This window comes from Sturnus vulgaris, chromosome 9, assembly GCF_052056855.1.
Source record: "Sturnus vulgaris isolate bStuVul1 chromosome 9, bStuVul1.hap1, whole genome shotgun sequence".
NCBI lineage: Eukaryota > Metazoa > Chordata > Aves > Passeriformes > Sturnidae > Sturnus > Sturnus vulgaris.
The window spans coordinates 5,827,079-5,853,569 of NC_142251.1; the positions used below are offsets into that span (position 1 = coordinate 5,827,079).

General features: G+C 40.3%; 1 protein-coding gene across 2 annotated transcripts in view; it reads right to left on the reverse strand.

Moving 5' to 3' along the window:
* Nucleotides 1–25,156, reverse strand: part of ZFYVE9 (zinc finger FYVE-type containing 9) — a 56,437-nt gene extending 31,281 nt beyond the window's left edge. The window contains exons 1-4 of one of the 2 annotated variants that reach the window (XM_014870634.2): nt 24,993–25,156; nt 9,847–9,949; nt 5,124–5,228; nt 2,282–4,344 (exon numbers count right to left, since the gene is read on the reverse strand). In XM_014870634.2, the coding sequence (XP_014726120.1) occupies nt 2,282–4,344; nt 5,124–5,193 (2,133 nt within the window). In that variant the 5' untranslated portion in view covers nt 5,194–5,228; nt 9,847–9,949; nt 24,993–25,156. Of the gene's footprint in view, nt 1–2,281; nt 4,345–5,123; nt 5,230–9,846; nt 9,950–24,992 lie in introns of those variants that run through there. The other variant, XM_088169698.1, reaches the window with a different exon arrangement.
* Nucleotides 25,157–26,491: the final 1,335 nt, after the last annotated feature.

Here is a 26,491-nt window from a genome sequence, read left to right on the forward strand (position 1 = left end):
AGGGCTGAAGATGCTGTCTCCCCAGTTCTTTTAGAGAGATTCAGACATTTATCAGTGGAAGCATCCCTGTGGCTCAGTAGTTCCCACACCACAGGACCACAGGACCTGCTTTGGGGCTGGTACCAGAAGGCAGGAGCAGACAGCTGAAAACTGGGATTTCTCAAGCCACTGCAGCCACATTCATCAGAGCTCATGTGTCAAAGCTTTGGTCTCTCTCTGCCCAGAATTGTTACAGGAATTAAGGGCTGTAAAGCAATTTGCAGTAAGTGCTAAGCATTATTTGACTTACACTGATCTTAGCATTTATTAATGAGTCTTTTCTGCCACATCTTTTGGCTGCACTTGTGCAAATTTGCCCCAGACAAACATTTGCTAACAAAAACTTCTCAAAACAATCCTTTCTAAGTCTACTGAGTCAGTTTGTCTACTGAACAGAGCGATTTTTTATTTTATCAATTTCCCACATATAATAAAAAAAAATCCACTGGCACTGGTAGTTCTTCTCAAGGTTTGTCAGAAGGATGAAAAAAGAAAAAGATAAAACACATAGAAAACCACATTTTGGCCTTGTTCCATCATTGCATGTTTTATCCATTTACAGATACTTTCATTTTCTGCATTCATTTGTGCAATTCAGGGCTTCGGTCATTACAGAGAAGCAATTAAATCCAAGCAATAAACTTGTTTAAAACACAAAAATAAATAGGAAATTTTACTGCACATGAAAATTGAAGTCATATTTGTTCAGCTAAAAAAAAAAATTACCTAAGTAACAGTGTAAGTTAACATATCAAAGCTAAAATCATGGACAATCCTTTAACTTCCATGCCTTAGAGATGAGATTCTCCTTAAGTGCCATGAGAAGAATGAGGCCCCTGATACAAACCAAAAGTACACTGAAGGCAGGCCTGTGCTTTATGTGATGCTCACTGATCACCTGTGGCTCCTGGCTCCACATCAGGACTCCCACTGCAATGAGGCTGCAACAGGATGGGCAGAACCAACTGCAAGGAATGGAGCAGGGCACATGGAATGGAGCAGGGCACAAGGAATGTCTGCTCAGCTTTTAAAAGTGTGCTGGGAAAGGCTGCTCAGCATTTCTCCAGTGAGAGATTTGAGTGCTGTGCATTCTGGTTCCCAAAGGCACAAAAGGAACACGTGTTCCATCTCACAGGAGCAAGCCTGGGGCTTCTGCTGGGCTGCTTCCAGAACCAGCTGGCATAAGGGTTTGAGATAGATCTTTTCTAATAGATTTGCTTCTTTTATGTCCTTTGTCCACATCATTCTGCTTTCCCTGCACTCTTCTGGGAGCAAAAATTGTCACCCATAGCAGCAAGGAGGTCTTTCAATCAACTTCAGGAACCTTTGAATGAGGCCTAAATGAAACCAAAGTTATTTTTATTCTAGTTCCCGTTGGTTTTTATATAAATATTCATTAATGCCTAATTGACGAGAGTGGTAGTTTACTGCTTTTGAATCATCATTATTTTTTACCTGAGTTCCTACTTATGTCACTGACATGTATTTCAGTAAAAGATATTAGGAAATAGTTTACAAGTTAATAATTTACAATAAACTCATCACGTAAGAATTTGAGTTCATCTAGATGGCACATATATAAGATTTTAAAACACCTTCAACAATAAAGTATTTCTTACACAACAAAAAGTGATACAGAAATTATGTTTTAGTTGTCTTCATTATGACATTTCTCACCATGTGGACATACACCAGGTTACAGTTAACCACATTTTTTTCTCCCCATGTATGTTACATGTATGTACAAGAGCAAATGTGTGTTTAAAAATGTTAATACTATATAAAATAATGCAAGCAATATGAGAATAGTAGAGAAGACTGAGAAGAACTGAGTTATCAGCCATGTAAACCAGCAGGAATGCCAGCAATCCAACGGCCTACTCCCAATGCACAGGTTTGTTTCAGTAACTTTAATGGGATTATTGACGCAGTAATTTCTGTAAAGCAGTTTCCTGCACTTAGTCATTTTATAAGAGTTCTGACATAAACCCAAGGATGATGATCATTGCAATCAACAAATACAACTGCTCATTTAGACTAATAACAATTAGTTATTCTTTACTGGCACCCTAAATAGATCAGAGCTCAGAAAAACCCATTTTTGCTTCACTCAGACACAGCTTTTTAGGAAGAGATGTCACAAGAAACTATATCCAGCAGCTCAGCCAGCCCTCTGATGTGATGTTGTGCAGTATCAGGGAAAAAAGGGTGCTTTGAGCTAATTCACAAAATATGAACTTACCTTCCCACAGGCTCTGCAATGGTGCCTTCTTTTGGTGAATGTAAATCTGGCCTCACATTTCATACAGTTTGGTGCTTGAGAATCTGGAACCCACACTGGAGCCACCTCACCCAAAGTCGTAAAAGGCTTTCTGGCTGGAGCTCCAAACTGACCAGCTCTGAGATCATTATCTGGACTATCTGGGGCTACTGCAAGGCACGAACTATTAGAGACTCCAGATTCATACTCGTCCAAATGTTCCCCATTAGAACCAGTACCAGAGGCATTTGAAGATGTTTCGCCAGGAAACGTGTCTGCTGTATCCCCTAACTGTGTCTTACCAAAGACATTTTTGTTTTTGCTATTACCTCCACAATTTGGAGGAATAACATCATTTTGTAAGTGGTCCGATAATGGCTTCGGAATCTGCAGTTTCAGATTTGTGGGTTGCTTAGGTCTTGCACCACCAAAAGGAACACTGATATATTGCAGGTTAGTCACTGGTTTTGGTGAAGTCTGCCCTTGCATGGATGAAACCTGACTACAAAGATTATGCAAATAATTTTTCTTTATGTGGTCACCAGTGCTGTTTAAAATAAGACCACTCCCTTCTGTGGTCTCATTTCCTCTCTGTTCATAAACATTAGTGTAACATTCTGACTTGCTCTCCTCAATCTCCTTTTCCTCTGTTACCGAGTCTTCCTTGGAGGGTAAAGTCTTTGGGACATGAGCAACAATTGGGTTCTGCATTCCATAGGAATCACCACCATTAGACAGAGAGCTTGCTGCTGATGTAGCCATCACATCAGAGAGACTGGACCCTCCAAGCTCATCTGTACCAGACCCTTCTGAGTCTATGCCTGCCTCCAATACCCCATCTTCATCCTCTTTGCTATTCCCACATGCATCATCAGGCTGTTTGGTCGGCAAAAGTCTTTCATTCTCTCCTAGAGTTTGCTTATTATTCATATCATTCAACTTTGTCAGCTCCCAATTAGTCATCTCCTGAGATTCAGGGTAACATTCTGCCATGCTGTGCAATTCTGTTGTGCCGAGATTTTTATCACATTCAATGACTTCGCTTTCAGTGGCACTAACATCCTCTGCAACACATTCCTTGAAATTGCCACTTCCAGCCACGTTAGGTTGACAGGTTTCAGTGAGCCCAGATAGCCTTGACTGCAACTGCTGGGCTGCTTCCTGTTCTACGATTAAGCTTCCACTACTGGAACCAGAAGAGCATTTAGCTTCTAGATCTGTTCTCTGAGGAATGGCTTTACCAGTGAAATTTTCAACTGACGCACAATTTTCTTGCATTTTAGCAGTACCATCAACTGGTCTCTGTAAAAGAGTCACTGCATTGATCCCTGCAGTTGTAGCTTCTGAAAACAGCAAATCTTTACTCATATTAAAATCCTCCTTTAATCGAGAGGAGGGGCATGCAGTGGTCAGGCTTTCAGATGAAGCATTAATCAAATGACTTACAGAGTCATCTTCAGTGCATAGCCTGTTTACTTGCTTTTCTGTATCAATATCCTTTTCTGTGGATCCATTTACAGTAACACTAAACTGGTCACTCTGTCGGTTTTCATTATCCAGTGTAAAGCTAATAGAGTCCATTAGGGACTGACTGTTGTAATTTGTACAATCCACCACATCACCACTTTGTAGTGTTCTTCTGTCACAGTTGTGCATGACTGCCACCACTAGCACATTTTTCTCCTCTGGCAAGCAAGCTGTATTTCCACATTTTTTTTCTCCTGCTTCCATAGAATTACACTGATCATCCCAATTATTATTTCTTTTAATCAACTGATCATCGGCTGCTGCCTGATCATCAATCCACATGACTGGGGTCTCTGGGCTTATGCTAAAATCCTTTCCATTAGCACAGTGATCCCCTCCTCCTGTTGGTGTAGTCACTGAGTGGGACAAGGAGAAAGACTTTAATCTCTGCTGACATTCATTAGGAGTTGTAGCTTCATTCACGTTGGCCACAGCTGAGTTGAATGACAGGCGACGAGAAGGCGGATCTAGAATCTGATTCCACTTTGCACCCAGCAGAGTAGGTGAAACAGCGGCATCTGAAAAAGGGTTACAACAAGAAAACTTACTGTCATGTTAAAGCTACAGCTTCTATCAATCCTGCTGCATTAGAATGTCCCAAACAGAAATGCAGAAGTGTTCAAATATGGGCACAAAAATGAAGCTCACCTGCTATAACCAATATTCTTGATCAACCATTAGTAGTGTAATTCCATAATGCTTCTGGAACTCAAGAAGTTTAGAGCTACCCCAAATTAGTATCAGGTTGAATTTGCAAAAGCAACTTCGAAGTATTGATTAATATATTTCAGACAGCTAGAAGTGCCTAGAAAGATTCTTATCCTCATAAAACAAACAGTTCAACTTCCTTGACAGCAAAGAATTACCGATTAGACTAAGCAAAAAATTTAGTGCTTTGAACATGATAACCTTCATTATATGATTTATGTGACCTAATAAAACATTTCTGCAAAAGAAGCTTAAAATAAGTTTTGCCTGATTTGTTTAAAATAAATGATTTAAATAGTGCTACTGAGATGAAGCTCCACAAAACCTTTCTTTAAAAGTGTATGGCACATTTGCTATTAAAAGAGTAAGAAATTTTACAAAGGTAAACAAGATGAATGGAAGCAGTAGAGAATGCTACTAAGAAATGCTTGAAGACATACCATGCAAAATTAACAGTTGTTTTTTGTAAGTTCTGAGATTAATTTGCAACTCAAACCCACAAAGGGTATCACAGCTCTCCCCCTCTTCTATACTGCTCTCTGTAGAAGACATCTGATGTGTACCTACAGTTGTGTTCGAAATGACTCACCTTCGTTTTGCTCAAATTCATCTAAAACCTTATCGAGGTTATATGCCTCTGCTTGGAAATAGTTCTCCATTTGTCAGGGAACGACCACCAGATCCTTGTCTAAACCTGCCAGAGAACAAATTACAATCAGATGCTTAACCTTCAGTCAGTAGTGTTCCATTACATATTGTCATGATCTAAGGGGAAAAGTTCTTTGTAAATCAAATTTTACATGAATTACAGACATAAATCAAAAGTATTTTCCCAGAATAAAAATTATTTGTGTGCTTAAACTTGCTTCATTCAGATTAACAACCTTCCCAAACTTGCTTGGTATTTTATTACCTCCGGTCCCTCACATTAACGTGTCTGGCTATCAGGATCACCATAATGGCAAGAGCAAAACTGCTGTGGCACCAGTCTAAAAAAAAAACCAGTCCAGAGAACCACAAAGGCCAACTAAAAAATCCAAAGACCTGACTTTCAGATCTGTGCTACCAGCAATTAGTTCATATGGCTTTGAACAAGGAGTTTAAAGTCCCTGTGCTTCTGATTTTTTAATGTACAGTAGGCTAGCAGTACTCTGTCAGTCCTCATTTCCCTTGAGATGCTTCAAAGATTCATACTTGTAAAAGTTGTTAAGGGACTTAATGGGTGTTACTTGAATTGTGCTACCTCTTAAAATGTCTACTTTAATAATCCTTGTTTCCCTGAAAGGCAGCCACTGGAAACCTAGCAAAATGCACAGAAGTAAACAGTCTCATCAAAAGATAATGCTCTCAGGCTAGAAAAGAAGATGACAAGAGAGAAATGAGGGGAAAAAAAAGCAAAACCAAAGCCAAAAACCCAACCCCGAATTATTACATAACTATCTTCACATAATAAGTAATATTTTGCCCTAACAGCAGTAACATGGACTCCTCACTTCCAAAGTCTTGTAGCAACAAGACACCCTGATTCATTTTTTCCAAACATTCACTACCAGCAGACATTTTCAGTGGGAAATGTGTGCCATAACCTATAAACCACAGAGAGACCTTGATTTGATCTGTTCTCTGAACATCATCCAAAACAGCCTTATTCTCTTCAGAGCTGGCTTTCACTGTTGCAAAATAAGGCAATGGAGGAGGAGAGGGTAAGAACCTTGTTTTGCAGCATGAAGCAGTATTAGACCTGACAGCTCAATTAAAAACCTGGTTTTTTCCACCAGAGATACAACACATTAGAGGAAGTTTCCAATTTAAAACAATACTTTATCATTATCCCCACAATATCTGGATTTGAGGAAAACATCAACCACCTTTATTTCCATTACTACATTTTGTATTTACGAATTATAAATATTTACAGTACAATAGTTTTGTATTTATTATGGACAACAGCTGCAGTTAGGTTACTGATAGGGAAAGACTGTGCATTAAAATATTACAAAATGCAGAGTTCAAGTTTTCAAGGCCAACTTGAAATTTGATACATGGTTGTTTTAAAAGGTGATCATGATACAACATAAATACATTGCTATTTAATATAATCAGACTAAGGCATGTGTTAAAGATATACACAGAAGCTAGTTTTAAAGAAAATTAATCTAACAGTAACTTAGAATTGCAGTAAGCATCAACAGAAAAAAGACCATTTGCAAAATAATTCCAAGATGAACTAGACTTGTCATCTGACATATTTGTAGATTTGTCCTCTGTTCTGAGATTATAGATTAACTCCTTCTACAAGGAAAACAGATGATTTGCCATATTATTTACTGTGCACAGATGCACAGACCACAGCATCAGCAATGGAAAAGCTGCCCACCTTGATCACCAGCTGCATTTCAGGAGTCTCAAAAAGCAGGAATGTTTTGTACAAAATACCAGGTGATTTAACACCCATTTAAAGTGTATTTAATTTACATTATAATGATAACATTGCTTCTAGCAAACAATTGATGAAGACATGTATAATTATTCCTAGGCAAAGTCCTGCTACTAAGGTCAATGATGCAAAGAATATTTGTCAGTGAGGCATTGCAAGACTAAAAAAAAATCATAAAAAATTTTTGTGCTCATGAGTTCCAACTGAAGAGAGAAAAGACCTTTTATATCACTATTGTTATTTCACTCACTGATGTACCAGGATATATGGAGAACCTTTCATTTTTACATTCAGTCACTAAGCTGACAGCCACTCTAAATGAGATCTCATTGTCTGTTGCAGTAGGTATTTCTCAGAAAAGGTCAGCTGCAAATATTCAGGTCTAACATCTGAAGTTATTATTATATAAAAGAACACAACAACCACCCAAGCTTTTCTGGAAGTTTCTGCCAAGGGCAAAACACACTGCCAAATCCACAGAAGTCCTTAATGTCCTCTCCTCTGTCTGACAGTAAAGGAGGACGAGTGCTCATGTTCCTAACAGATCTATCAGCAAGGCTTCCTGATTGTCAGCAACTCACATATTTGCCAGTTGAAGATCTAATGCTTCAACTCTCCATAGCCAGAAACTCAAGATCAAAATAGGAAATAAAAATGCTCAAACACAGCATGCTGTAATAATTGAGTGGCTGTTTTCCCTGTGGTTTAGAATTTAATTTTATTTTGAACATTTTTATTAAATGCCCAAGCTAAATAAAAAGCATATTCCTTTACAGGTCTCTTGAAACTTCTGACTGCATCTCACATGTACCACTATAAAAGTTCAGAAGAATTTTAGAACTACTCTAATCCCAATGTTCTTCTTAGTACAAAGGTTGGCATGACATTTTTTAAAGGATCCTTAATAGCTGTGAAACTCCGTGGTATTGCTCAAATACCCTGAGTCATGGCATGGAGAGAAGCTGATGAGCAAACACACAACATTTAAAACTCTGGAAAAAGGAGAATAAAAGCACAAGCAAATCAGAAAGAAGTTTCAGTGGTAATTTTAGCTGTATGCCACCAAAAAGAAGATACTTCCTAAATTACTCTATATTGAGATGAATAATATGAAGGAGAGGATCTTGTGCCACTGTAAGGAAAAGGAAGCATAAACCACCAATGAGTAAAAATGAGGACATGTTTTTTTTCAAAAATACAGTCCTCCATGCAAAGATTTGGCTAAAAAGACTAATGACAGGGGAAGAAAAGGTAAAATTTTACATTTTATTTAACTCTGTATACAAAAAATTCTTATAATGGTTACAATCCACTGGTATGTAAGTCCAGAACTCAAGATCACTTGTTACCCATTGCAGAGTCATCTTCTGTCTTTCAGGGCAAAGAGCTAATTAAAACATGCAGCCTGTCAAAGCAGATTATTTTCAAGTTCCTGTTGGATCATAGATCATGCATAATTCAGGAAGTGTGTTTTCTTATCAATTTCTTCTTAATAACAGCATAGGCTTATCATCATCTTCATTTTTGAAACTTAGGAACTTACATTCCATGAATCTTACATGCTTTACTCTCCCTTGATGTCTAAATTTAAAGGTGCATGTACCAGAAATGTGTGTGTCATATCCACCCAGAATTACTGCCCTTGTCATCACAGCATTCAGACACAACACAAACTTCAGCTCCATAGTGAGGAAGAGGAGACAGAAGTAAAGGACAGGAAAACCTTCCTTAAAATTAGGTGTTATTCTGAACAGGCTTAGACTTGGAGGCTGCCTCTCCAGAGAGCTCAGATATCCCACATGCCAGCTTGCTCCTGGGAAATGAACTGTACAAGAGACTTGTGTTATACCTGCAAAGCAGCCAGACTCCTACCTGTGTTGGGCTCTATGATAAGGGATTATGTAACCCATGATCGTCTGCACTGCACATCCTAAATTATCCTTGGGATGTTTTCACCACCGGGAACTGACAGTCTTTAGTGTTTCAAATTGTCTTTAACAGTGGATGATCAGCTCACAATCACATTAAAACATTGTAATAAAAAAAATGCACTGAAAGGAAGTAATACTGACATTCAACTATTGGTCTCATAGCAAAGACCTAAAAACCAGAGAATATGTAAAGAACCAGAATAGGATCTCAGGATTTTCTCTCATGCTGTCCTGTGGAGACAACTCTTTCAATATCAAACTGTGAACCTACACGTTTCAGTAATCTCTTACTGAACAAAATGCTCAAATAGTTTATTATAGTCCTCACAAAAAATATCCATGAAAAGCTCCTAAGATGGAAGTCACAAAGGGCGTGATCGAACTGAAACAAAATATTGTTCATTCATCCTGATAAAAACCACACATCCAGAAAATGTCATTTTCCCAAAGCATGACAGCACAGAAGTACAGATCGACTGGACAGACTGATTTATTAGATCCAGGGCTCCTGAAGACTTCCTTCAACCCCAACAAACAATGGTCAAGTGCACATCTTGTTCCAGCTCCCCTGGGCGATCTGTGTCTTACCTGTCCCTGCGAGTCAGGCACCTCTGCTGTAATGAACACTTTGTTCAGAGTTGAGCAATAGCTTTATTTAGAACTGATGAGATCTGGCTACAGCACAGACTGAGAAAGAAAGACTTTGCCCGCCTTCCCCCTCTCCCAAACAAAATAAGACACAATCTTTGCTCTAAAATGGGGCAATTACTCTCAGTAAAAGACAAAACAACAAATTACTAAAAATATTCCACCATCTTCTGTATAAAAGATCCATCCATATACAAAGGTGTATGTATATACATACATATCCATAAGAATAATAAAACACATTTCAGGTGCAGAACTCTGAATCATTATATTCTAAAGCAAAATTTGCCCCTTACCTTTTTCTTACACATATGTTAAGAAACAAATGACCCTGTGCCTTCTCATGATGACTGCAGCACAACCAGCCAATTCTGCTGAATCAGGGTGTTCTACTTGATCCTAGAAAGAAAATACAAACATGTATTTTATGCCTGGTAATTTTGCCACAAACCATGTTCTTTTCAACACATGACTGCATCTAGCACAGGCATATTTGGCAAATGCTGCAAGCTTCAGATGATTTGGATTACATCTGAAGCTTTAAATTCAAGGATGTGTGTGCACTATGCCACTACTGCTCTCCAACAGTCTGGTGAAAAATGTTGCTAATAAAAACCACATTGCTACCTACCTGTTATTATTCTTCATTTAACTGTAAACCCTCAGTGTAATGCAGCAACTCCAACTGTCCTTGTATTCCTGATGACCTTGACTGCAACAATTTATAAAACTAGCCTCTGAAATCAATTATATTATACTACAACAGGCCTTCCAAAAATAAAGAGCTAGTAGCTTTGATAATCAACAAAAATTCACAGCCCTCTGAATTCTGTAAACTGTATTCATCAGCTTCCCACTGATTTTGTTACCACTAAACAAGTGGTTTTATCTTCAAATTATTCCCCCTATAGTCTTAGGCTCCCTTAGTTTCTTTCCTAAAGGTTTCATCTCACAAAACCCACAGTAGCACCAAACTCCAGTAGCAGGGAGGACCCAAAAGAAAAAAAAAAGTCATTGGAAGAAACTCTTGTTCTTCAATCCACAGCATTTCTACAGGTCAGGTGCTCATTTGCCCAGGCTGCATCCTAACAGCCAACATAGCTCAAAAATCCAATACAGCCATGGGCAGAGAACAAAGAAACTAGTTTGTGACAAACGGTGCAGGAAAAGGAATGAGATACGTCAAATTCATTTTTTAAGGTTTACTAGCACTGACATTTTGACCTGTTAGGTAGTTGAAATATTAATTAATACTCTGATGAAGCTGCAACATATGTTGGAAAAAAAATCGTCAAGCTCCAGCAAAATTAACAGTGCCAAAAAAAAAAAAAAACGTTCTCCATGCATTAAAGCAATATTCAGTGATACACTAATTTTTTCCCAGGGTTGTTTATTATTCTTTTCAGAAATAAGCTACAGTAATAATTCCAGGAAACTAATGAGCTGAACAGTAGCACTCTGAGTAGTACTGTTTCCAAACTCAGAATCCCACAGTTTTGGATGCCAGCAGAAATCTTCCTGTATAGAAGTAAACTTTCTGATGCTATGTGTATTTCTACCTCTATAAATGAAAATTAAATAGTAGATACCATCTTATTACAATATTCTTCAGATAGGCTTCACATACAGGCAAAAACAGAAGTGGAGGAAATTTAATTCCACTGAAAGGCTTCAGAATAAGCCTTATCAAAGGGATGTGAAGTACATGTAGCAGTGGGGAAGGTTTTCTGTACCACCATCATGTCCCCTCCCAGCCTGTAGTGCAGGAAAATGATTCAGTTTTCATTACCCCTTGGAAAAGACGGATCAATTAATGACAATTCTGTCTGTGATTTATGGCAAGGCCTGTCAGCTGCATCACGAACATCACATGAAGCAGTCATACATTAACCACAAAGTTCACCCTTCCCTGATCAGAAATGGATCAGCCCTAGCAACCCAGAGCTGAAACGAGCAGCGCTGCCACCCGTGCTCTAAGCCAGCAAACCTTCTAGGCAAGCAATACTCAGGGCAACAGCACAGCTTTATTATTCATTGTTTTTATTCTGCTCCTCTTTCCTTGTTCCATTCTTGCCAGGTAATGACTTTTTTATGTGTAACCACTCAACAGAGAACACAGATCCAATCAATCGCTGCCAGTCTCCAAAGTAAGCTTTGAAGAGATATTACACCTGGAGGTCCTGGAGCTTTTTGTTTACAGTTCAACATTTATTCTCAGCAGCCATTTCCCCTTACAAAGATCAATGCAAAAATCAAAGCATGCTTACAGATATGAGTGTAGTATATTTAAACAAAAAAGAAGTAAAAAAAGTAAATTATAACATTTGGATTTCATGAAAAAAAATGAACAAGTTGGCAACAGAGCCAAATTCTTTTTTCAGTAAGAATTTAATGTAGGAGAAGTATATTTAAATGAAAATCGAGGACAAAAGGAATAACTACAAATGAGAGCCAAGAATACTCACAACAACATATAACCAAGTGATTATTAGGTTTTCTTTGAATCCCACACACTGCTAAAAAAGGGTTCTATCACACTTGTAAAACATACATTTCCACCTAAAAATTATGGGCCCACTGAGACCTAAGATCACTGCAAGTGAAGGAGGCCCAGTGTCCCTGCTGTCCCAGTTTGCTACTTGGAGCATTTTGGTTCCTTATCTCTGCTGCTGGTGGTTGGCTGATCCTCTGTCTCCTGCCCTACAGTGGTGTCACTCAGGTGCTGCTTTGGTTGTACCCTACATGTCTGATTTCCCTCAGGAGCTCCAAGAAGGCGACTACCAATTACTGCAAAAGCAAAACAGAAATTGAAGAGAAATTTGACAAGCACAGACGTGCTCAGAATAAAGAAAGGATGAAGAACAGAAGAAAAGAACTCTAAAAATATAAAATTAGAAGTATCTTCCACAAAAAAGAATGCAAAAAATGTTTACAACATTAAATTAAAGTAATCTGAACTAGCAGAAACTGGAATAGCTTATAATAAATGGAAAGAGACTGAAAAAGAAGCAATTTTGATACTATGGTAAAAAATGCGAAAAATGCTCAAACATGAGGAGATGCTAAAAAATGCTTCCATCTACTGGCAAAGATCCAACTCTTAACTACACTACAGATCCTCTATAATGTGCTACCAGTGAGAAGATGTCTTTGAGTAGGCAGGGAGACATTTGCAGCCATTTTAAGGCACTTTATTATTGCTAGATTAGTTGAACTAGGCATTATCTTAAATGCAAATCCAGATTTCAACACTGGTATCTTCACTTCCTACCTTGTCTACACTCTGGAAGTATCAGATGGGAGATTCAGAGACTACAGACAGGGGATGTGTTCAGCCTCAACTGCAAGAAAATACAAACTACAAGAAATACCATAGCAGGGGGTTACACTAACAGGAAATCAGTGTATCAAACAAGAGGGGAGACAGGTGGAAAGTTTCAGGACACACATCAGTAATGTAAAATTAATTCTTTTATCTGATCAAGCAATCTGGAAGTTAAACTTTCACAAATGGAAAAGAGGGCTCTTCACTCAAATGTGATGCTTGGAATAATGGTGGTTTACCACATGCCCAACCATTCTGCCCCCAAACATGGAATTCTTTCTACCTAGCACATGCCAAAAAAAGGGAAGGGCAGGCATTACAAAGTGTTCGTGACACTGCAGTAGCAATATCTGACATACACCTGAAAATGCCTGCAATGGCAGGGACTTCTGATTAGGCCCCAAATTAAGCATTCCAAAATTAAGTGTTCTATTAATAAATTAAAGTAGTAGTCATTCAATGCAGCTAGGAAAAAAAATTGTTTTCAAAGTTCTAAGTTATTAAAGAAAACTCAGCAAACGACAACAGATTTTTTTTTAAAATACATGGTCTATACCACAATTCAGATTCGAAATATCCAATTAAAACTCACCATAAATCCATTTAGTAAGAAATACTAAATACAGCAACAAGAATGAAATGTAACAAACACAAAGAAGATACAGTTGCTGCTAATCCTTCTCCTGCACCAAAAGCTCAAGATGACCAAGCATCTTTCAGCTTTACTTTCCATAATTTGCTGATGTTCCTACTACTCAGTGTAGAGCAGGCTAGAGTATGGCAGACTATTTCTGTGCAGCACAACACTTTGTACCAGCTCACTATGCATGAATGCTGACAAAAGATAAATTATTGCCATGTTGCATCGGATTGTCTTTTTTTCCAATCAACTGAACAGAGGTGGACAATGCTTAAGGCAGAACAGTCTCTCTAATTATTTCACCAATATTTGCATCTTTTCCCTGGACTCTCCCCCATGCCATTTTAAAGCCATTATTTCCACTTTTGTCTCCAGCCAAGTTTCCATAAGGAGACATTCACACATGCCTGAGCAGTAGTAAGGCAGTCAAAAGAGCAGCAACTTCAAAGCAGCATTATAGGAAGTATCACAGTCAAAAGTAAGGGGAGACAAGACAAAACTACAGCAGCATTATCAACCTTTGTGCTCCACAAAATAAAAGCAGCTCAACTGAAAAGGACACCTGCTTTATAACCACTTACAGTAGAAATAAAATTCCACTTCCTACCCTTTTTTTACTATTTCAAGGAGAAAGCAATTGATTTGTTTTCCTGACACAAAGCCCAGCCTTGCCAAGCAGCCTCAGCCTGCTGCAGAGGCTGGGCCTCAGCACCTGGAGACAGGAACCAGCTCCTGCTTATGTAACTGCTTGTGATGCCTGGAAAAGGATCCATCCCTGCTCGGGGGAAGAACAAATAGATAGGTTTACACCGCAGTGCTGCCTTCCACGCAAGTTTTTCCAGAGGGATACGGCTGGAAAAAAAAAAAAAAAAAAAAAAAAAAGAAAAATCCTTTCCTGAGCTTACTCATATGCTTGTAGAGGTCACTTCAAAATGTGGTGGTTTGTGTATCTAATGTTTTGTAACACTTCGTTTCATGCAACTTCCAATTTTAAAATACTGTAAGTCATAAAAAGCTAATGCAGTGCATTAAACATAAATTTAATACGAAATCATGTTTCTTAATTTGTGCATGGGTTCCATGTAACATCATCAATGTAACAAAATAGTTATTTTTTTTTATTTAATCCACTTAACATACTGATCTGAAGCTATTATTTATCTTTATTCAAATGCAAACTAAAGTAAACATATACAACAAGTAGGTTTATGGGATGTTTTTTATGTTTCAGTTCTTGAGAAGGTTCTGGCTCTGATGTTTAAAACATCTGAAGAATAAAATTATTTAAAGCTGCACACTCTATCCCGGAGTGGATTAATCCTAATACTTTATTAATTTTTCTTATTTCCAGTGTAGGGTAGAATCAAGAATGAAACCCAAATAGACTCAACATTGTTTCAGATCTTTCTTAGATTTGGGCAATAAGGGAAGAACTGACTGAAGTCGCTTAGAATCTCTAATCAAAAGTCAACAACTCCTAAGGAAATGTCATTTTCATAAAGCTCAAGAGGGGCTGACACTTGCAAGTGCCAGTGAGCAAAAGCTGGTAATAAAACCCAGAAGTGCCACACAACCAGAATGGGATAGATCAAAAGCACAATGGGCAAGAAGGGAAACTGCTTTGCTACCATTTACCAGCCCATCAATTCCGAGCTGTACCCACTGGGGAGAGAAGCTGCTGGAAGCAACACAATTTATACAATTTATACATTCAGCTGCTCTTTAGAAAATGGACCATCCAAACAGGCAAAATCTCTGCAAGACCACTGGAGAGCAGTCAGGCAGTTACTAACAACACCTTCATCAACAGGCTCTGTTTCCAATACTCCTCTGGCCATCCCTGCTCACCTGACACCTGTGCCACACAATGGTGTTCTAAATTCTGACGTAACTTTTAAAGAAATATCATAATTACAGACACCAAACAGTTACTATTTCTCAAATCCTATGTTATGTAAAGCCGGATTACCATACATCCCTGAAATAAATATGGACTTTCATCTCATACTCTCTTCTCCCAGAAATTATTTCTAAGCTGGTAACTTAATTCCCATTTTGTGTAGACCTTTATATTGGTATCACACCAAACACATTATAAAACACTGTTGTCAAGTGTAGCAAAGTTCCCTCCCACGTTTGTGATCATGATCTAACATCACTGCTGATGCTCACAGTGCATTATGTCTTAAGTCATCTTTAACTAGTAACTCACTCAATACAACTCCATCCATGGCAACAGTGAGTACTGAAACTGCTATTTCTGAGCCTGCATCTCATCTGTGCTCAGGGCCATTAACAGTGCTGAAAGGACCACCAGAAACAGGCAGTAGTAACTTGCATTTAGGTGCACTGTAAAACTTTTTTCTTTTCACTGATATACTGTGCCACTTAGGACATCCACCTGAAATTTATGTTGGGCTCCAGGAAGTTTTAGTTATAATACTAAGTGCCCATAATTCTGTATCTCTGTTAGCAGTCACAGGAAATAAAAGACTTAACAGACAAAACCCAAAAACATTTGAAAGCCTTTCTTATTAATGAGTTACAAGTATTAATACAGTTATCAGAAATCTTACAGAGCTCTAGAAACTCCAAATTCTTCTAAACTCAGATGCAACATTTCTATTTCTCAGAGAGATCAAAACTGAGAAACCTCTGTCAGTTCCTCTGTCCACTGATAGGGTGGTTAATTCTTTACCCCTCTCCCTTTACCTCTTTACCCCTCCTTCTCAGCCTGTGGCATGCTCCTGTTTTCTTCATCTGCAGGACTCCTTTTCCCCTCTCACATTCCTTCCCCATTCACTTCTTCCTGCATCCATTCGTCTTCTCCCTACCCAAGCTTTCTACTTTCTGACAAAAAAAACCCATGAGAAACCCCATGTTCCAATATTACTGTTAATTACTGGTATAAACATACTTGTAAATAACCTTTTTAACCATAGGAGATTAAGAACAGTGGGAGCAAATCCAACGACAATGGTGGTACCTCTACTCTGCAAACAGAAATGGAAGTCTTTAGAGGGCTGGCCATCAAAAAAGAAAAAAAACCCACATGGCTAAAATAACAGCCATATCCTAAGACACTGTCCTAACTGCCAACCTGCCTCCTACCCCTCCTCAACATTACTGACCATCATTAAGTTCCTCCACAAATTCATTTAAACCCCCAGCCTTGTAGCCTGAAATGCATTTTCTGACACATATACACAGTGGGTATTCAGCATCCAGGACCACTTCCCTCAAGCACCTCTAGTCAAGGCAAGTTTTGTTAACTACACAGGAGGCACTACTACATGGTTCCTCAAATTAGAGGGTACAATTACATTTAAAAGCCATCTGTACAGAAATGAAGCTTAATGAAAAAAAAAATATATAGCCACAAGGGGTATTACAGGAAATTAGTAAGGGAACAAATCCACTACATATACATTTATCTTTTGCCCATGAGTCTCAAGAAACAATTTCTAATTGGCACTATAATAAACCCCACATTCATTCTACATGAGTATACAAAAAGAAAATCTATGAGCAAATTCCAGAGATGGCTTAAAATGCATTTTACAGGTGACTTGTTAAGTGAAACCAAGGTAAATACAATATAGAAGCTATTAAGCCACTACACCAATACAATTACTTGAAAGCAGAAAAGCACACAAGTGGACTGATGCTTAAGTAACAACCTCTTAAAGTTACATTTATAAAAGAGTCAAGAAAGAACTGTGAAACCCATGAAATACACTGGGGTTTTCTGCAGTCTTCATTTGTACAAAAACACAGTATGAAACTACTACAATCAATGCAATTTGGTGTTTCAGCTAAGAGGCTGTTTCAATATATATGCTATTTAAAGTAATCTGTTAATAATATAACCTAAGAAGTGGGCTTTGGATGTACTTTCAAGTTCACCAAATAAGAGACCATTGAAACACTCATTTTGAATTAACCAACACAGCATTTAAAATGTATCTTCTTAACACAGTGACAACCAACATGCCCTGCTGGACTATCAATGTGGCTGGGCAAACACAAACAGAAGCTGTATACTGGAGTAAAAAGCCCAAAAAGGGTGTAAATGTGTAAATCAGATACCTGTGCCTTTCTCGACAAAATACCAGCCTCAGAAGCAAGCTATTTCCAAGCCATGGCATGTACTTCTACAGTACCACAGGAGAATGTGCAATTACAAAAACTGTGAGATAAATGAAAAAAAAATCACAAAGAGGGAACCTTCCCCTTGCATCATATCAATACATACTAAATGTTCATTTATCTGCATTACAGTGCAGATAGGGAATAAAAAATTACATTGGCATGACTGGTTTGCTGGGTATATTTTAACCATGTAATTTTTGTGTCTACCCTAGCCTGCAAAGAAAGCTCAGTATTCACAGCCTCAGTAATATGAACAAGAGGATTTACAGACTGGTTAAGTGTTCAGATGCTGCCACTTTTCATGTGTTGTATCTTTAATCTCCTATAGAAGTCAATATTATAGGATTACATTGTTAATTTTCTATCCTTTATGCTCATATTTATATATATATATATATATATATATATATATGTCATGAAAATGTGTATCTACACAGTAAAAACAAATCCAAGTGACTGCCCTCCAAGGGAAAAGCAAGCTGCTCTGCCTATTTTGGCAGCAACCTGCTGGGCAATCAATACCCACACAGCTCTGGAAAAAACCCCCAGGATTATGGTGTTATGTGAGAAGATGGGATTTATGCAGAGAGGGAAGGAAGGGAAGAGATACTGTGGGGCAAAAAGGATTTACATCTACAGAAAAACAATATTCTTTCATTCCACAGATGGTGGAACAAAATGCTTACTAATATAGTATCTTCAAGGACTTGGATACATATAACATCAGATAAAATTTACACTATAATAAACTCATTCAACATATCTTCCAACTTGAAACAAAACATACTTCTCTCCATGTCCAGATTATGGATGAAATTCCCTGCTACTTACAAAATCTTTCACAAAATCTAAAGAATAATGGGTGAAAAATAAGTCGAAGTCATCAGAAATTAACCTGGAACAGATTCCCAGTGTTTCAGCTCCTTTATTACTGGTTCCAGCACACTGCATTGACTCAATCCAAGAACTACAGAACTCTTTAGAGCACCAGGTTAATTAAGCCCAGTTCTCTGTCCTCAGTATTGGATGGTGTCAGGCAACAAGCTCCTTGGATCTGTGATGCACTAAAAAGACAGGTCAGCACTACCCCCAGGCAGCAGTTGGTGGGAGTGAGATAAAAGATAAACTTTTCTTTCGTATCACCCTTATTTAAGAACCACCAGCACAGTTATCCACCTCTCTTCTGCAATAAACCACAGCAGCCCACTTGCCTTTGCTTCTCTACAACACCTGCAGAAAAACCAAATTGCACCTCTTCACTCACTGCACTTCCAGACCTGGCAGACAAACAAGATTAATTTCATTTTGTTTAAATTGATATGCAAAGCTCAGAGCTGCAGAACTTGAAGTGAGAATACAAATTCAATTCTGCCAGGCACCTTCAGAAGATGACTGGGGCAGGGTTTACCTTCACCCCCACACTCATCACCAAAGTTCACCTCAGAGATACTGAATGTGTGGCACACCCAAGATTAGAATGAGGCCTGTGCACAACACACACCAGAGGAATCCACATCCTCGAAACCAGGACCCATATTTTCCTATTATTGGCACCACTTCAAACTTCCTCTTAAAATCTAACTATTCAAAATAATAGAGAGGGAAAAAAAAATTAAGTCATTGAAGAAGAAAAGGAAACAGAAGAGAGAACAATTTCATTGACTGGGTTAAAAGAAATGCAAGAGAAGCACAGCAAACAATAACTGAGAAACAAACAAATCTGAAAATATCTACAATTTTTGTCATGTAGCATCTTACAAACTTCCAATTATCTGATTGGCCAATTGGTCAAGCAATAAATTTTATGCATATTCATATGATTTGCCAATTCTTCTTGAATTTATAGTAACGACATACACTGTAACATCTTCGTTTCAAATGGCTTGGCCTTTATTTTAGTGCTCCTAAGTCAATCTTCTAGCTCACACTTGCAGTGCAAACAGGTAAGCCAACATGTACACTGAGTTCAAAGCAGAGTTTTGACACAACAAAACTGAACCTGGAAACAAGAAAAGCTCCTCTAATAGTCAGTGTCATTCACAAATAAAGAAGGTATTATGCGATCTTGAAAGCTCTTTGATCTTCTTCTTCCACTGAACATTTACCAACTTCTTTTAAGTGCATCACACTACTTTTTGGAAAAAAGTACCACTGTATGTTCTTCTATTCATAATCTGCTATGAATCTGCTAAAGTATTTCACCCATATTACTTCCCTGAATAAAATTTTCAACTTGGAGTGAAACGAAAATGTTGTACCCAAAATGTGTATGAAGTTTCAGCTCCCTTATTCATTAAAAAAGGCTTCAGTATATTGTAGAAGTAAATATAAATTTTCCAATTACAGTATTTTTTAAAGCTGCAAGAATCCAAAAAGCTGTTAAGTACTATGAGAGCAGCTAGAGCTCTTCTGTAATTGACAGAGCACACAGGCATCTCTGACCCAAGGATGGCCTAATTTCAATTTATCACCTGATAGGAAATGTCCTCTAGATTCTTTGTACACTGAGAAGAGGAATGACAAACTCCTCCCAGCTACCATTTTGCTAACAACAAAAAAAAAGCCTCTTCTGCAAAACTGTAGTTCAAGTAGTCAATAAGGAAAATTCTGAAGCACTACCAGTCAGCATAATAATAATAATAATAATATAGAACCTTTATTTTCTAGCTCTTAACTGGACAAAGGGATCTTCTCAGCTCAAGCAAAGTACAAAACATTTCAGGCATCTTTGATCGTGCTTAATTCCTCTAATGAAGAATAGCTGGGAAATAGCCCTAAAATAATTATCAAACTCAATTCTACAACATTTTCACACATAGAAAATAGCAGAGGAAGAAACACTTCCAAGCTTTTGTATGTACTTTGTGTACATTTGGTTTTAGTGCTTCTTGTACGTACTGCAAACATAAGTTAAGCTCAAGTTAGGCCAAAAACCAGGAAGACACCAGTGAAGGCACATTTACTGCAATGCTTTACACACAAAACCATCCCCTACACAGGGTTCAACAGCACTGTCTGAAACACCAGCTGATGCCTCAAGCCTCCATGGAAAAGCTTTCCACCTCTGTCACTATGCTGGAACCAAACTGCAACAGAAATCCAACAAAACAGCGTTTGAAAAAATTGTTATCAGGCAGTACCACTTCTAAATGTATAGTCCTACTCAACTCCACTATGCCATCAAGTTCTTAAAAACTAAAGTTCATCAAGCTTCCTGTTGATATTAAAAGAGGAAGAACTATAGGAAACAAGCAGCATGCAATAAAATTCTTGACAGACAAACCTAGACAATCCCAGCAGAACTTACTGGAATGCTTCTGGACCTTCACTCTATTCCTTTAAGCAACTGATACTGCTAATACTCCACTGATTCATAGATAGGTTTGTAACTTCAGTTGCCATCAAAATATCAGAAGTATAGTATTAACAATATTAACACATATATCTAGCAAGACAAAATATATTTATATATTCTATATACGACACAGAGACAAAATATAGAGAAGAATAGCTATTAGCATTATCTGCAAATAATTCCATGAGAAAGTTGATCACTTCTACTCAAGAAACATGGAGACAAGCAAAAAACCAATGCAAGTGGAAATCCAGCATTCAAGTCCATGTTTTCCTCTGCTCAGCGTACACTGGGGACAAAACATGTGAAAAGTTTGATATATCAACACCAAAACTTCAAAGCATAACACACGGTCACACTGCCACATACTGACGTTTCCAAATGATCAAATTTCACATGAGAACAAAACAATGTGGAAGTTTCCTAAAGCTCTCTTTTCCTCGGCCTTCATAGCTGACACTCTTGCCTTAGTTTATCCTCAGACTGAAGATATCACACAAGCTCTTCAGAGAGCACTCCAGTTCCACACTTCCTAAAACACACAGGATCCACAGGTTGTGACTCCACACCTGTTTTTCACATAGTTTATCACCTTTTTTTTTTTTTTTGCCTATTTTTTTTTTTTAACTGTAACAGAACTATGCCTGTGCAAATCTCAGCTGACTGGACTTGCTGCTTTCTGTTCCCTCTCCCTTGGGCAGATCTGGATGAAAGAATAGGGAAAGAACAATTTACCCTCTGTTGATACACTGAAGTTCCTGGCCATGCACTGCTTGCCTTCAACCTATGTTTTTAAATTAATTAGATTTCCCTAGTAACTACCTTTAAAATAGTTTAAGTGACACTTTATGGATTTCCTCTGCCACTCACGTTAAGCCTATTTGATGCTGATGTACTACTTGGAGGGCTGTTATTTCTGAAAAAGAAGTACCAATATTAGCCATCTCTGCTTGTCTCTTGCAGCAATACAGCAGTAATTATATTATTGAATAATCCAGTAATGAACCAGACTGGAATTATTCAGTGAAAGAATACATATACACTCACCTTAAAAGTATTTTTCCTATTCTACCTCTCTGCTATGGCAGCCTGAATAGCAGCTAAAGTGAAACTCAGCCAAACACACAGTAAGTAGGAATGTACTTAACTTGTACGTAAAAATAAAATTATTTCTAGAGATAAGGCAAATAATTAATCTTTACAAATAAATTATATTTGTTTGCATTATGATAAAGGTCAATTACTTTTATCACACTGATTTTTCAGTGTGCTATTCTTTTGATAACTATATATAGCATGTTTTGTTCTAGTCATTAGTCCAAAAAGTTGTATCAATATATATCCTGAATTCTATTTTTTCTGAATTCCAGTTCAAGTAGAAACTACTATGTCAATGAAGGATCCTTGATATATATTTTATATCTTCCTATCCATCTGCATTAATTGAAACAATTTTCCCAGTATTGCAAGACATAGCCAACACTTCTAGCTAACACAGAAGTAAAAGCTGTCTCTATCAGCTAAAACTCAATACTTTCAGTTACTTTCAGCCATTTACTTTTGACTCTCTATTGCTTATCAATACAAAAAGCTTTGTCACCTGTACCTTTGTACCTTTCTCAATGCTTTAGAGAAACAACAGGAAAGAAAACTAAGCATATTAGTTCACATTTCTGTCCATTTAAAAGTCCAAGTCTCCTAAAGAATCACAAATAGAACCATAAACAGGCCACCTTTCAATTTCTTTAATCTCAATCACATTACAAAAATAAACATTAGCCTTTATATAACACTTTCAAAGAAGCCTATGATTATACTGGCATCTTACAACAGTGTTCTGGAAAAGATCAGATTCATCAGCACACAGACTAACTGTGCACTGAAACTATCATTCCTCAGCTGATTTTTGTTTAAGAAAATCAGTTTTATTGGGAAGATTCTCAGTTTAGTATATCAAAAAGATTTTTCTGATCAACAGAACAGAAACACACAACTTCTTCCCAAAACCCCTTTTTGGCCAACTTGTATTGAAAAGCAAAAGGCCACTCGAATCCTTTAGCAAAGCAATTTCCAGGTAATTTTCTATAGATAGCCTGTAAACTGAAAAACAAGCAAGCTGTTTTCTGCCAAAGCTGGCTCAGCGAGTGGACAGACTACAACAGACATTAAAAGCTGATCATTCTCTGGCCATAAGTTTTAATACTGCATCTTTGTTCAGTCTCTACCTTTGTTCCCTGAGACAATCACAGCCAGACTTTATGTCAAAGCTAAAAAAACTGTATTTCATCTCAGCCTTAGCCCCAGGCCTCAGATCCTGAAATGAGTGTGTGTTTGAAAGTATTTAATCCCCAGCCTCGTAACTGACTCAAAGCTAACACGCAAAAATAACACCCAATATCAGGAGTCAGCACAGTGGTTTCGGGGTGGGTTTCTTCCTTTCTCACACACTAAAAGAGGCACCATAAAGCAGTGCAAATAAATCACAGTGTGTCAGAACACCGTAACTTGTTCAGGACTGATCAGGGCTTCAATTAGAGAGGGAGGCTTGTTTGAAATTTTAGACCCTTCTTCAGCTTCCATTTCAGATTCCCCAAACCTCTGAAGAGATTTTTAAATTTGTCTCTCTTGGGTCAAGGAGACTGTTCTTCTCATTTTGCATCACATGCCGTAACTTTATAAAAAGAAGCACACGGAGGGTTCAGGCAGTAACAAAGGATTTGGATGTCTGAACCACTGAAGCTGTATCTATAATCTGGATTTGTTCCATGCAACCAAAACTTACTTGGTAATGTAAGTTAATTACAATGTTTTAAAGCCTTACCTAGTCAGTTAAATGCTGCCCAAAGAAAATAAAAGCTTTTATTCAGGTAGAGCACCTTTTTTATTATTGTTATTTATTTTTACACAGCTCCTTCTGGGTTTGGGTTCAGTCTGGACCCAAAAACTAAGGGCAGTGTTATTCAGAAATTCTAATCTGAGACAACCACACTTAATAAAAAGACTGACGGAATTCAGTTAACTTTTAATATCTGAACTGAAAGAAAATAGGCGTAAAAATGACACCCTCTGAAAAACCTCTGTCATAAAATAATAAGGAATATCCTATTAATAAAGAAGATCATTAACACGAAAACACAGTCTATCAATTTCCATCTGCTACTTGCTTCTCTGTCTGGTTAAGATGATAAAAACATTTCTTGAGCCACGCTCTACCATAGGCACTTATTTAACCATAACATTTATGAGCAAGAAACTAGCCCACCTCTGCAAAAAGTCAGACATGCCAAGAGTGCCAGTTATTCTTAGAGTGAGACATGACCACAATTTCACGTAATTAGAGATGTTATAAAACGCATCCCGCCCGCTCTCCCCATCCCCCTCCACCACTACCACCATTGCAGGAGTGACTTGTTACACATCGCGATGAGCAAGTAACATTCCCTGCCCGGGGAGAGAGCGGAGATCAGGCCATAAAAAGGGCACGAGATGAGAGCAGGGATCCTCCCCTGCCCGGGCCGGCAGCCGCGGCTGCCCGGGCACAACCTCGCCCTGCCCCGCGCCGGCACCCGGGGCGTCCCGGGGGGAGCAGCGGCTCTTTCCCCATTCCCACGATCGCCGGCGCGGGGAGAAAGGTGCCCCGGGCGAGCGGGTCACCCAGTCCGGACGCCCGGGGATGGAGGGGGAACGGCGGGGAGGGGGCTCGGAGAACCACGGCGGCCACCGAGAAGGGCTGGGGGACGACCGCTGCCTTCCCCTTGGTGGCGTGCGGAACACAAGGGCGGCGGGGCTCGGGGGCGCCCGGAGCGGGCAGGCCCAGGGCGCTGTCGGCGATACGGCGGCTCCACCGAGGCGCCGGAGCCCTCCCCGCCCGCCCGTTCGCGGGGCCTCGCTGCGGGCGGCAGGGGCCTGGGGAGCGGGGTACCCCGGCCTGCCGGGCCCGCCGGCGGCGCACCGGACGCCGCTCACTCACCTCGAGAGGCAGCAGGCGCCGCCGGGTCTGCATGGCGAGGGGGATCCCCCGGGTCCGCCCCGGGAGCGCTGGGGGCCGGCGCGCCCTCGCCGCCGCCAGCCGGGCTCGCTCGGTGCCTCCGCGGCCAAGGCCGCCGCAGCGCCCGGCAGCAGCGCCCCCTGCCCGGCCCCGGCGGCAGCGCACGGCACTGCGGCACCGCCGGGGAGGCGGCGCGGAGCTGCCGCGCCCCCGCCCCGCGCCGCGGGGTCCGCGCCGGAACCCCCGCACCGGGCCCGGGGTCCGCACCGGCAGTCCCGCAGCGGGCGGACAGCGGGAGCAGCCGCCCGCTCTGTCCCCGCGGGGACCCGCCGAGCCCGCGGCCACACACGCACAGAGAGGCGGGGGGGCGGCACCGAGCACCCACCGCCGCCACCGGGCGCTGCCGGTGCCCCGCGGCCGAGGGACGCGCCTCCGGGCACCGGCTGCAGTGTGTGTTAGCGTGACCACTCTAAAAAACAGAAGGACTGATCAGAAGGACTCGCGGCTGGGAGCCGAACATGTGTTATTTCGCCATTTCATGTTGAGTGTCCCCACAATCGGAGAGGGACACTCCATCCTGCGGGACGCCCTCGGCCGCCCCGAGAGGTGCGAGGCCCGGAGCCATCCGCTAGGTTCAATCCTCAGCAAAGAGGCTTCCAAAAATTAAAAAAAAATTAAAAAGAAAAGAAAAGGAAAAAAAGGAAACACAACACACACACACACACAAAAAGAAAAATCAAAAACAAACACAAAACAAAAGCAACAGCCCCACACCCACCAAACAACACCAAACAAATACGTTCGTTCGCCACAGAGCCGCGATGGCGAGCTGACAGCGTGCACCAAACCGTGACACGGCGCCCGGAGTCTCACCCGTTCTCTTTCCAGGAGGAGGCGGCCGCCCATGCCGGGAGCGGGACTGTTCGCCCGGCTGCGGGAGCTCGGGAACTCCGGGAAATGTCACTGCCCGCGTGTGCCGCGCTCCGGCGGGAGCGGGGTGGGCGGGGGGCGGCCGGTCCCGGGCTGCGAACCGCCACAGCGCGCCCTCCCTGCCGCCTGCAGCCTCGGCCGGGCCGGCAGCGCCCAGCGCCTCACGAACCACTCACCCTTAGCTTCAGGAACCCCTCACGCCTCAGGAACTCCTCACTCTTCAGGAACTCCTCACTCCTCACCTCACGAACCCCTCACCTCACGAACCCCTCATCCCTTGCCTCAGGAACGCCCCATCCGTCGCCTCAAGAACTCCTCACCTCGGTTCCCCCTCAGGAAGGGCTCGCTTGGCGCCAGGGGAATGGGAAAGAGTCGCTGTCCCCTCACCTTTGTGCAGGTGTGTGACCTCCCAGCCGCAGCAGTGCCATGTCAGCCCAGGAAGAAGGGAAAGGTGAGTGTGGTGGCTGTTCTTGCACAGCCATTCCCTCTTCCCAGGCCTTCACACTCACAGGCCATCACTTTCCAGCAGGTTGGGCTTCTCCATTAACTTC